We start from the raw sequence: 13,632 nt of genomic DNA, 5'->3' as shown, positions 1-13,632 counted from the left end.
CAGTCAGGGTCCATCTTGGTTTCCAGACACCATGTTGAGCTTACAAGTGCCAGCAGATTCACAAAATCTTGTTTAGTCTTGCATGCTGAATGCATCCGACATGGATGCTGTGGGCAGAAAATAAATGGGAAATGTTGGCAAGAGCTCCCTTCTGCCTGCCTTCCATGACTATAGAGGGGTCATTTGTATTCCAAGCAGCAAGGAATATATATATATATTCCTTTTCTGGGAAAGAGATACTTCAGTACAATGAGATTTGCATTGCAATCCAATTTGCGTACAGCAGTACAGAGATGAAGCCAAGAACGCCAAGTTCTATCCTAATGTCGCTCTTTGAGATTTTTGTTAGTGATGCTTGCTGCCCATTACATTTACTGTGGTTATTGTAAGTAAGGCAATTTTGTTGTGATGCTCAAGATAAAGGGGTCATCTGTATTGGCATTTCTCCACTGCCTTAGGCATGCCCCTTGATTTATTGGCTGACCCATGCCAGAGATATTCCCAAGCTTCCCTTGCAAGCCCACCACAACTCATTCCCATTCCCCACTCCTTCCTGTCCCAAACTTGCCTGGCCATGGCAGGAAGGACAGGAAGGCTTGTGGTAGGTCCTCCGTGACCCACCTCCTTGTGGTGGGGCTCCGTGGCAAGTCCTCTCCACTGCCAGTAGGTAAATCAATAAGAAAGCTCCATCTGCATCATATTTGATCTGCAATGGCTCCTTCATGTATTGCCAAGTCACAACTTAATACCCCTGTGATGGACCGATTAAAACCCCATTGCCGTTTGTTCCAATTCAGCGCTAAAGAGTGGGTTTTCCCGGAGGAAAGTGGCCAGGCAAAGAAAAGTGTGGACGAGCTGTGATTTCAGTAAAGCCTCAAATCCCTTTGTGTGCAGAGGCCCTGTTAAAAGTTTAATTATAGCCCCTCTGTTACAATGCAGATGCTTCTTTTCATGAGTAGTAGCTGAACAAGCGAAAACATTAGAGGGGATAGAGACTGAAGGGTGAAATCTGCTGCTTCCTAAAAGCAGCGGCAGGCTCCTTCACCCCCCTTTCCTAATTGCATCGTTTAAATTGCATTCAAAGCCATCCTACACAGTAATTTTCAGAAGTGCTGCCTGTGGAAGGAAGGCAGGATGAAAGGCTGGGGTGACTCAGACAAAACGAGAGGCAACTTCCATTCCTTCAAGCATAATTCTCCTACTTTTCCCCTCCATTTAATGTGCCAGCTCAGTGACAGTGTGAGTTATATTACACTGACACCGAGAAAGAAGCCCATCCATACAGAAAACAGTAAAGCAAGTTCCTTGCTGGGAGTAGACACTGGGGCTGCAATTACTGAGGACACTTACTAGGAAGGAAGCCCCTCTGAACACACTCAGATTTTCTTTGGAGCAGGGATGGAAAACCCCTAGCCTGGGTACTTAATCTGCTACCCCCCATAACATACTGCTTTGGATGGCAACAAAAGGTGGAGGGAATAGAAAGCCTGCACTTGGTCAGACAGAATATTTTAAGTCTCTCCACTCAGGTCAGCACCCAGATGAATCATTTGCTCATCTGCAGCACAAAGAACCTGAAGAAAGGGGGCGCTGTGCACCTGTGTGTGTCCTGTGCTTGCATGTGCCATAATAATAATAATAATAATAATAATAATAATAATGTTATCTTTCTATTCTTGGCAGCTTCCAGCCAATTAAAATATCAAACAGAGTAAAACATATTAAAAATCAAATAGTTGTTTATTTCCTTGACATCTGATGGGAGGGAGTTCCACAGGGCGGGCGCCACTACCAAGAAGGCCCTCTGCCTCACTTCTTGCAGTGAGGGAACCACCAGAAGACTCTCTGAGAGCTGGACCTCAGTGTCCAGGCTGGAGACGCTCCTGCATGACAGTGTGTTGTAGCCGCACCCATCATTGGTCTGTGCCCTCTGGAGGCTTGGCCAAGACTGAAAGTGGCCTCAGGCCCAAAGGTTTAACCACCTCTGCTTTAGGGTAAGCACACATTAGATGTGCAATTGGTTCTTACACAAAGGGGAAGCCAGCCTGAAGAAAAAGGCAACAGAGTGCCCTTGGGTGTCACTTATTGGGTGTCACTTGTCTTAAGTGTAGGCCCTCTTTGTAGATAATTGTACCCCCCTCGAGACATAATGAATGTCCAGGGTTTCACACCCATCACTCATCACAGCTGGAAACCCCTTTAGTCATTAGTCTTAAGAAGATGTGGAAAAAAAGCAAGGTCTGTGTCCACTGACGCCACCACCCACCATGGTCTTCGCTGACGGAACCAGAGTATACAGCTCACGCACAGAAGGCATGCCTGCCAAGGGGAAGCCTGCCAAATGCACACCAGCTCTTCCAGTCTCCTGAAACCTGTGTTCTGCCACATGGGGAGTGCCTTTACCTGTTCAGCAGGGAGAAGAGCAGGGAAGAAGAGCCATTAGAGAAGGTGATGGGAAAGGGAATGAGAGCAGTAGCTCCATTCTCTCTCTCTCTCTCTCTCTCTCTCTCTCTCTCTCTCTCTCTCTCTCTCTCTGCATGGGCTTCATTGCACAGAGGCTAACGGAAGCTACAGCTTCTGCGTTTTGAGGTTTCATGTGGCAGCATAAGATTCATCCACTTGATTACAGGTGACTGCTTACACTGTTCAGAAAGTCCCTGTGATCCTCTGTAGAGACTTTTCCTTTGGAACAAGGAGCTGGAAAGGAGAGCAGAAAGGAGAAAGATCCATTGTGCCAGTCTCCTTCTCCTTGTGCGACATTGGCCTATTCAGTGCAACCTCTTGTTGTAGCTTGGAAGTTAAGGGCAATGAAGTTGCAGAATGTTAATGATGAATCAGTTATCAGTTGTAGACATCTTGCTTGTGGATAAGATCTGAAATTTTGATTTCTGTGTACCAGTCAAAACAGCATCTCTTGTATGCTTGCCAATACATGACCTTGTTTCTTGGGGCAAGGGGATTTATTCCTGTTGATACATTAGCACATTCTTGCTTGTTTTAAAGTCAAACTTTGAGCCTGAACTTCATTATTTAGTATCTAATTTTTGCAAGCCACCCTTTTAAAATAGTGATAGCAAGAAACGTGGCTGAAGCTAGCTCTCATGCTGGCAAATGCAGAGGATTCCAGAGTTATTTTGGGAATAGTTGCCAGAAACTGGTACAATGCAGACCTTGTGTCAATAACAAGTCTTGACATCATAGAACCTTGTAAGAGAGAAGCTCAGCATCTTCACCACCTGAAGATCATTGGCCATGCAGACTGGGACTGATGGGGTTTTTGTCCAGCAACATCAGGTTGAGCACCAGGCTGTGGAAGGCTGTGCTAAGATGATGGAGGTTTGTTAAAACTCAGCTATATGACTTGGCTTTCAAGGCATTCATTGCAAAAACCATCCTTTGCATGCATCATGGTGCAGCTGTCTCATATATGGTTGTAGTCAATTAAGTCCTACTACGAGTAGACACATTGGAATTAATTAATCAAAGTTAGCCATGTCCATTAACCCCAATGGGTCTACTCTGAGTAGGAGTAGGGATGAATACCACCCATGGTTTTCTGTATGTTAGAATAAAACCTTTGCAATCAAAATATGGATTTCAAAACAACAATGGCCAAGCTTTCTTGTCACAAAATCTGAAATTTCTGTCTAAATGTACAACATGGTTAGTTGAAACATAGGCATTTAAACATTTCACACTCAGTTTGCAGAGTGCTCTTTGCGCATGCTCTTTTGCATTTTCATTTTAGAAATTGTTCAGCCCCATTAGGAAAACAGCACAAGCAAAAATGATGCAGTTTCACCTCGTAAGTCATGGGAGCAACAATGGGAAGAAGGAAAGATTGTGGTCAGTTCAGAGTGGACCTGGCATGCAGGGCTTCCACCCCAATAACAATTTCTTGGAGAAAGTTTGGCAGATGTGTGAATTGGCTGCAGTTCTTTCAAAGGTACATAAATTTAACACACAGCCCTCCAGATGCATTTCAGTATCACCTGTTAAGCACTAACCTGCCTGCTTTTTTGTTGTCATGGGACATTAATGTTTGTTTCCCCCCACTGTGAAGATGCTGGAAGGAACTTCAAATGCTGCTTTCAGGTTTTATCAGCTCTGAAGCTTTGTAATACATGGGCACCACCTGCTGGTCAAACAGTATGTTCCTTTGATTCAGGCTGTTCATTTCCTTTAATTTCCTGCCTTGCAAAAAGATTGTTCATGTTCAAATGCTGAGTGAGTCTGACTCAGCACAATGCATGCAAAGTATATGATATGAAGCATATCAAGTAGTAGGGGATGGCCTGATGAGGTGGCACCTTACCTCCAGTTGGTTGCATTGCTGCTGTGTACAGGGAGATAGAGGGGGAAGGAAGAGGTGGTGACGAAGTTGGTGCAGTGCAAACCAGCTGGCAGGAGAACTGAATGGGCTCTGCCAGTACATTTGCACCACATCAGACTCACTACCATCTCGTTCCTCCCCCTCTTCCTCCCCATAAACAGTGGCGAACCAACTGACCAGAGGTCACCTGAGTGGTGAAGCTCCATCCGCTGCTGATATAAAGACAACCATGTTGCTCCTTGGTTCTGGCTGCCAGGAACCTGTGGGTTTTGTTGAAAATGTGGTGAGGCAGAACTGGGCTGCAAGCCCATCTTTATTTTCTTAAACCATGGGGGAAGCAGCCAGTGTTTCCCCCCCCCTTTTATTCCCAGATGAGACCTGAAGTCTCATCACCTCAGAGGGACTTCGCTTGCAATCTCCATCTTGAAACCCATTCTGTCAGCAAGACCTTATGGCTATAACAACCAGCCTTATTTTATTACTCCCATTTTGTCACATGACTCTCTTCTTTGTGTAACATCTTGCCTAATGAAGAATTCTGGAGAATTTTTGTATTTGGAGAGTGGTTGGGTTTGTCCTAATAAAGGTATTGTCCAACTCCAGGCTTCTCTTCGCAAACTCAACTGACATCAGCTGTGATGGGTTCGGGGCACCAGTTAAAAGCATATTTATTTGCCTAGGCTGTTGGTTAAGCTGGATGTGGAATTGGGCAGCTTCTTGTCTTGTTCAATGACTGTAGATGATGATCTTCTCTTTATTGGTTTTATGTAACTGGTTTTATTGTTTATTATGTGCTTAATTTTTTATATTGTAGCCTGTTCTGGGATTAATGAAGAGCAGGCTATGAATTATTCAAGTGAAGAAACAACAGTTTCTTTTATGGCAGTAAGTAAATGAAAAACATCTCACCAGATGGTGTGGGCAGCCCATTCCAGTTCTGTTGTGATTACAGACAAATGCTATGAAATATAGCCATCTAATTCATACAGTACCTCCTGCATGCAGTTCCATATTCAAAGAGGACTCGGCAGAAAATGTGTGTGCAAACTCTTTGTCATATAGTTCAGTAGAAGAGTGCCAAAAACTACCTATCAAGAATAAATACAATGACCAAACCAGATTGCTGCAATGCTGTTGTTTTACTGACAAAAAAATCTGGAAAATAGTAATAACAAGCAGTTATTAACTCTGTGCATCTTCATCAGAGAAAGCCAGGAAGACCACTCCTAAATTCTTCAGCAAAAAAAGTATGCATGTTCAACACTCTCAGCAAATTCCAGCCTTCTTAATTTTGACTTGTACATTCTTTTGCCTGCAAAAAAGGTATAAAACATACTGAATAGTATCTTTCATTTCCCAGGTCAAAGTTGAGATGTTGCCAAATCATGCCTTGTGAGAATCGGAGCATATGTATTTCAGATAGGCATTGCTAGACTAATGCATTTGTGCGATAATATGTTTTGACACCTGCTAGTGTTCAGGGCATGGACAACTTAAAAGAGATAGAATTTTACAATTTGGGCAGGATCTCACTTGCCAAGTCCTCATGAAAATTCACCATCATTTGCATGCAAGTTATGCATACGTCCCCCTCCCCACACACTTTGGAGCTAGAGAACTTCATTTCAAAATTCAGAGTACTGTGGCTTTCCACAGGAGAACTGTGTTTCCACTTTTGGTTTTTGAGAAATTCAAATAAGGTAGATTCACCTAAAATGTCAACAAAACCAACTTTCTCCCCCATCCTTATCCTTATTACTCACACATACAAATTCCTGTTGAAGTATAAATACTGAAAGTGACATATGCACAGGCATACATGGAGCTACTGCCTGCACAGACTCTGAAACAGTGAAAAGGCTCTTAAGGGAGACTTTCACTTTCTCTGTGTCAAATAAGGCCTGCCAACTGACCGAAAAAAATGAACTTGTTCCTTCAAGAGCAGCTATATGTTCAGAATTCACTAGATGAAATTCACATTCTTGAGAAAGAGGGAAGGGGAGACATTGATTTGTATCCTAAGGTGCCTTTCCATTCATGGAATGAGTCCTTCTGCAGATAGAAGGGATTTGGATTTCGTTCCTGCTAATTCAGGGATGGAGAATACATGCCCCTCCAAATGTTATTGGACTCCATCTCCCATCAACCTCAGTCACCATGGCTAATGGCCAGGGATGATGGGAAGTGCCATCCAATAACATCTGGAGAGCCACTCAATCCTTGTTCTAATAGAAAGAGGGAGACTGTTTTTGTTGATTCCTGCACCTTTGCAGTTCCTGAGTCACCTTCCATACTGCTTTGGAATCTCTCACAACCACCCATACAGATGTGCAGCAGGAAAAGGGAGTGCAAATTTTCAGAAAGTGAGTGTGGAACGTGAAAATTGGGTTTGTAGGTGCCAGCAATACCCTTTCTACTGGGCAGAACCCCAGCTTATTGTCACATGCTAATGTTGTTTCCTTCTCACAGAGAGCTGCCCTTAACAAAGCACAGTTCCCAGGATTCTTTGAAGAGCAAGTCCTCTGCTATAAATATGTGTTCGATATGCATTAAATGTATGGGGTGGATCTGCCTCTGATGTTCCCTTCAATCTCCTATTCTGTTCCTCACGATGCTTCTTCAGAACTAATGTTTCCATCTTGCTGTTGGGACTAAAAATACTAGGAGAACCTAGCCCAGAGATGGAAGGAAGTAGAAGTACCAACAAGAGAATAATGGCAGCCAAAGTGATGGAGTGTGCAGAGATGGTGAAACTGACGGGGAAGATCAGAAACCAGCAAGATCAATTATTTTTAAAAGACTGGAGTAAATTCTTAATTTATTTAAAAGACAGTTAAACAGTTGCAATCATTGGCAGGGATGTAATGACACTTGTAATGTGGAATTAAATATGGTAACTATAGATATCTAACAGATGGATAAAGGAAAAGGATGCAGAAAACTTAAATCTTAAATATGGAACCCATAGAGGGAGGGAAGGCGGTCCGAAGGTTCAAAAGAACCTTTTATTTTAATGTTTGAAATGGTTAAAGTTAAAATGTATAAAATCATGTGAAACCAATACAAAATGTTATATAAAAAAGTACTACAAGAACCTAAGTGAACTAGGCTGTATCTGCCATCAGGCTACATTGGCCAAATAGCCCACCTTTCAGCAGGACCCATTTAAAGAGGATAATCCAGCACTACGCCATATACCAGAGCAAGTAGCAATTTAAAGTATTTGAATTACTTTATGACTGATATATATGTTGCTGCTCTGTTCTGGAGTGTGAGTGTGGGTAATCTTTATGATGTGAGCGTTGTACCTCTTAGGGGATGCTTCTGTTCACAGGAGGGGTGACCACACAGATTGAAAGGAGGGATTTGAAGGTATCTCACTTACTATTTCTTTCCCTGTGGGACCTACTGGCACTCCTATCTACTTAAGAGGCTTGAAAGATGGCCAAAGGCCTAAAGAAAACAGGTTCCCTTGAAGAAACTAAGGGGTAAAGGAAAAACAGACACTTACTGATTTGTACTGCACAAGGTACACTCATTGGGATAGGTCACTTGGTCAGTGCCACAGACGGGATCAAAATTTCTAGGGCATCCTGGTGTTTCATAAAGTTCACAGGCTGGCTGTAGAATAAAAGCTGTACAGTTCAGTATCTGGAACAGCAACAATCGTTTAAATTTATATTCCTCAAAGTTGGTGCAAGACATTTTGCTTACTCGAAACGCAGTTACAAAGGGTGCCACTCTCCCGAAGTCTAGCCTTAGTACCCATGAACAGTACCCGAGGCAAGAAAATCTCACAACCACCTCCTCCCTTTCTGGCAGTAAAAATCCAAGAACAATACATTTGCTCCTCTTTCATGACACCCAAAATCAACTGCCCGAGGCAATTGCCTCACGCTACCTAATGGTAGAGCCGATCCTAGTATTCTTTAATAGAGGATGATATTGAAGAATGAAGATACTGGAGAATGAAGGTTAGGTTGAGGAAGCAGAGTGAAGAATGGCATAGAAATTTAGACATTGGCGTGATAACTACCAAAGCATTGTATGCTATGGCATTTGTTTCCCAGTAAAAGCTGCTGCCTTTTGCAGTTATCAATCCTAGTTTGTTTGGCAAGAGTTTCTATACTGCAGCCTTCCTCAACCTGTTACCGTCAAGATAATGTTGGACCTCAACTCTCATCAGCCCCAGCCAACATGCTTAGTAAAATATCTGTGTAGCTAGTTTATAGCAGCAGTGGGGAATATTTTTCCACTCATAGGACCATATTCATTAATGGGGGGTGTATGCTAGGGGTGCGTAGGGCCAGAGGTAAAAGTGAGCAGGGCAATGGATGAGACTCTTGCATCTGTGCAGTTGAATAATTCCCAAATATGATAAGGGTTCCTGGGCATATTCTGGGGATGGGCCTAGAGTGAGTCCTGGGGGTCAGATATAAAGGCCTGGGGGCCACATCCAACCCCAGGTCTTAGGTTCCCCACTCCTGGTTTATTGGTAAGGAAATACACAGAGAAACATAGCTAGGTGATTTCAGTGCACTCCTCTTGAAGGCAACGACAGAAGGTTTGGGTTGCCTGAATTTCAGCTCAGTACTCAGGGCAGCCATTTTGTGCTGGCATCCATGACTCTTTTATCAATGTATGTGTACCAGCACCTCATTTTCTACCCAAAAAAGGGGGGAAGCACTGTCAGTACATGACACATTGTATTGTTCTGACTTCTTTTATGTGGCAGTAGTGCATTTGCCATATATCGGCGGGGTAAAATTTCACCAAAGCAAGATGCACTGCACTTAAATAATCAAGACAACATTACCTCTCTTGCCTCACCGTTGCCACCATCAGTTTCTGTGTTGCCTAACAATGTGAGAAAAAACATTATTGATTAGAAATCCACTCTACTTCTAGCAGAGCCTGTAACCTCGGCTGGTTGTGTTATAGCTGCATCAAATCAGTCTAATTTTTTTAAACAACAACAACATTTAAATATTTAACAAAAATACATTCATTTGACAAGGGTGCATATTTCAAAGGTGGATCTAGGGGAACGTGACCTGTTCGGTCACACTGGGTGTGGAGCTTTTGGGGGAGCTGCAGCAGATGCCATGATATGAAGTCCAATGCAAAGCGAGAGGCAAGGGGGCAGATTTTGGCTTCACACAGGATGCCACTGAAATTTGAGATGTCAAGGTCTGCTGCTGCATATTTAGACCTTAAAAATAGAATGATCTTTAAATCTTGGATTTTTAAAAAAGAACATTTAATTTTGACTAATATAGATGTTTTGGTGAAGCAATTTCCTGTGATATAATGCATTTTTGTATGTTATTTTCACTAATGCACTTCCTTTAATGGAAACTGTCATAGTATATGAATTTTACACACACCTGGCTGGAGAACTGCAATACAAAATCTGGAGAAGATCTAATACGTAGATCTGGTTCCTTTTTAGTTCTCATCAAAGTCACTCAAATACCTTTTCTCTCTGTTCTTTTTTCCCTCAGCCTCAAAATGAGACTCTATCCCATCATAGAGGTGCATGTTTTCCTATACTCTCCTTTGTCAGGAGCATATAGGAAATCGACTGAACAATTATACTGGGAATTTTAGCATCTGCAAGGAAAAAGACATGAATTCTATGTAGCCCTTACCTGAGGAACAGAAGATCCCCACTGCAAGGAGAAGGAATATGCTAGTTATTTTCATTGTAGAGCTGCTTATTGATGTTAAAAGAATAATCCTTTTGAAGAAGCTATGTCTCAAGATTCCAGAAGAAACATTTTTATACGACCTGTTTGTGGCACCTCAGACTCCCCCTCTTCCTTGACGTCATTGTCCAAACAAGCGTGTGCTATGGGAAAGGTATTTTTGAAGGGAAAGAGGGTGGTGAAGTAATAGCCAACACAGCACAAACCACATGAGATAATTTGTCCGGGTGGGTTCAAAGATCTGTGTTGTAACGGAACTAGATGCTAGAAATCATGAATGCCAGGACACTTTAAGGAGCATATTCATATACAAGCTGCCACTTTTGAATGCCACAATAAGTAATTCAGACTATTATCTGTTGACTCTGCTTCATATCTCTAGCCTTGCCATAAACACATGCTGTAAGATTGAAAGGAACTGTATTTTACTGCTCTGTTTTATTGTCAACAGTTTATATGGCAGCTTTCTATTGACTCACCCAAGGCCATATTAAAACAGAAACAAATGACTAACAGCATTGGCAAGATTAAATATTAAAAGTTCTGATAACCGTGACAAGCCAAGGTGTTCTTTGGCATGTTTACTGTATTTTCATAGGCAGAGAGAATGCTCTTCTCAGGGCCGGTACCACCATGAGACAACCACCTCAGGTGGCAGGTGCAAAAGGCACAAGTAGTGAGCAGAGCTGTGTGTGACATTTGGCCTTCTCTTTGGCCCCTAATTTAGCCTACTGCCCTCAGATGCAGTGGGAGGTGCTGTCCCATTACAAGCGTTGAAAAAAGTGTTTCTCAAACCTGGGTCCTCAGCTGTTCTTGGACTACAACTCCCATCACCCCTAGCTAGCAGGACCAGGGGTTAGGGATAATGGGAGTTGTAGTCCATGAACAGCTGGGAACCCAAGTTTGAGAAATACTGATAGGCCCCACCATCACAATACATTTAAAGCACTATCATACTACTTTACACAGTCACAGCTTCCCCCAAAGAATTCTGGGAACTGTAGTTTGTTAAGCATGCTGTGAGTTGTTAGGAAACATCTATTCCTTCCAGGGAGCTACAATTCTCAAAGTGGTTTAGCAGTCAATTCCTCTTCCCTGGGAAGTCTGTGAGGGGAATAGGGGTCTCCTAACAACTTCCACACCCTTCTTTCACTTCCCAGGATTCATTGAGGGAAGCCATGACTATTTAAAGTAGACATAGTGCTTTAAATGTATGGTGCACATGAGATCTCAGTTTCGGCTACCAGCCTGGTGGACTTTGGAACATGGAAGGGGGGGTGCTGGAAGGCGCCATTTTGTCCTTTGCCTCAGGCAGCAAAAGATCTTGGGCTGTCTCTTTTCAAAGCTTCAGACATTACCACAGAGGAGTGTCTGGCCTGCAAAGGGAACATAGGGTGCCATTGATCTTTTGTTGCACCATGTGAAGCAGCCTTTGTTATCATGTGCCATTCTTCCTTGATGGAGGCAGCTTGGGATGCCATGAGAGAGCCAAGAGGGAAGCATAGACCAAGAGGAAAATATTTTGCGTTTTCCAAAGTATGACTTGAGCATACAAATGGAGAACACGTCCAAGGCTGCTAAGGACAGGAATGATTGAATATGGTTGAACAAGTATGAGAATATCCAAGAAACATATCAAGCCAGCAAGTGAAAAAGAATTGAGAAACAGAAGAAGAAACGGAAGGGTTGCAAGCCAACTGCTTTGCCAAGGCCAGATAAGAAGGAGGGTCTTTGTGCTCCACTGGAAGACCCCCAAAGAAAGGGGCAAAACACACTCCCCTAGGCAAGATTTCCAAAGCTAAGCGGAAGAGAGAAAAAGACATCTCCCATTTTTCCAAACAAAGGTGGGGTTGGGACATTAAGTGGGCCTCTGCAAATGGTAATGACAGGAAGACTTATATGGGAAGAACAGTCCTTCAGATATCCTTGTCATCACTGGCACTTTGAATTGGGCCCAGAAACATGTAGGAAGGAGATGTGGTTGTTGTAGCAGTGGGAGTGGCACGCTCCTGATATGAGCTCCATCTAAAGTTTCAGAACACTTTTCAAATACAGGACAATTGTAGTGAAGTAGTAGTTTCAATAAATAAACAAATCTATTGCTTTTTATAAGAAAAAGTATCAAAGCAGCTTATAACAAGTTAAGAACGCAAAGATATGGTAGAATAACCAGATAGTGGCTTAGGCATCTATCTCCAGGGCTAGATGTACCTTCCCCAGAAACAGGCATAACTAGACCTAGACTAAGCTAGGCAAAGGCACTTTTTGCCATGGCTATCATCCAGGGTTAAAGTTGGGTCTAGGACCCTAGACCAGGGGTCAGCAACCTTTTTCAGCCATGGGCTGGTCTACTGTCCCTCAGACCATGTGGTGGGCCGGACTATATTTTGAAAAGAAATATGAACGAATTCCTATGCGCCACAAATAACCCAGAGATGCATTTTAAATAAAAGGACACATTCTACTCATGTAAAAACAGGCTGATTCCTGGACCGTCCATGGGTCAGATTGGGCCGCATCCGGCCTGCGGGCCTTAGGTTGCCTACCCCTGCCCTAGAGTATGAACCTGTGTTTTCAAAGGGGTTGCTGAGCCACCCAGTACAGGCTAAACCACCTGTTTATAGACTCTGTATCCTCTGGAATAAGTTTCAGTTGATTAGCCCTCCTCCAGCTCCTTATTGATTCCATATACTGGCTCAGAATGCCCACAGCTTCTCTGAACTAGATGGGAAAGAAATATAGACTTGGGTGTCATTCACCTATCAGTCATGGGGGAGAAAATGGATCAAGTGAACCTCTGAATTCACACTTTCAGAAACAAGCTTGTTTTCTCCTGCTCTAGAGGGTAGGACTTAAACCAATGGAACTGCACGGATCGATGCAGCAAGTGGTAGACCCTGGCAATTCTGGAATTGCCCCTTCAAGAAACTCTGGAAGCAGCATTAAACAGTGCGTCCAAGTCCCATCCTGCCCAGGCAATGCAGACTCCTCCTTTCCAGTTTCTAGAGTAGGTCATTAGCTAGGGTTACCAAACCTATCCTTGTCACCAAGGATGAAGCCAGGCTGAAATGAATCCAGATGAGCTGAGAGGCTGCAACCATCAAGAGGTAGCCAGAACCAGGGCCTCTACAAAATAGGGGTTTATGAAGTGTAATCTAGAGTGTGTCATGGTATAGAAAGGACAGGCTAAAAATATTCACAAAGAGCAGGGGCAAATAGATCAAAAGCACACTGGGCCATATAGAATTGTCAAAGGCATTTCACTGATTTTACAATATTCAATCTTGAACTAGTTGCTATAAGACACAAATCATGCATAGACATTTGTAACGAATGCTTAACCACATAAGAACATAAGCAGATCCCAGCTGGATTGGGGCAAGGGCTCCTCATAGTTTGGTATCTGCTCTCACTATGGCCAACAAAATGCCTATGGGGTACCCACAAGCAAGACAAGACCTGAGTCCAGCAGCCCTTGCAGAGGTATTTGGCTTTGTCAACATGGCAGAGATACCACCTGCACATTTCACAGGGCAAAATTTGGAACAGGTAAGATGTAGGCAGAAGGTGGGCAGCCTATAATCCCGGTAT

The 13,632-nt window shown here is 43.1% G+C and overlaps 1 protein-coding gene across 1 annotated transcript; it reads right to left on the bottom strand.

The window, feature by feature from the left end:
- Positions 1-5,453: 5,453 nt before the first annotated feature.
- On the bottom strand, positions 5,454-10,186 carry LOC310700863 (trypsin inhibitor ClTI-1-like). The gene is made up of 4 exons (XM_083490818.1): positions 9,985-10,186; positions 9,150-9,190; positions 7,845-7,954; positions 5,454-5,645 (listed from the first exon to the last, which is right to left on the bottom strand). Exons 1-4 carry the CDS (start codon positions 10,037-10,039, stop codon positions 5,600-5,602), a joined length of 252 nt encoding a protein of 83 aa, XP_083346944.1. The 5' UTR covers positions 10,040-10,186; the 3' UTR covers positions 5,454-5,599.
- Positions 10,187-13,632: the final 3,446 nt, after the last annotated feature.

This window comes from Podarcis liolepis (genome assembly GCF_965112155.1).
Source record: "Podarcis liolepis genome assembly, chromosome: 2".
In the NCBI taxonomy this organism is placed as follows: Eukaryota; Metazoa; Chordata; class Lepidosauria; order Squamata; family Lacertidae; genus Podarcis; species Podarcis liolepis.
This window is presented reverse-complemented; position numbering and strand designations above follow the sequence as displayed.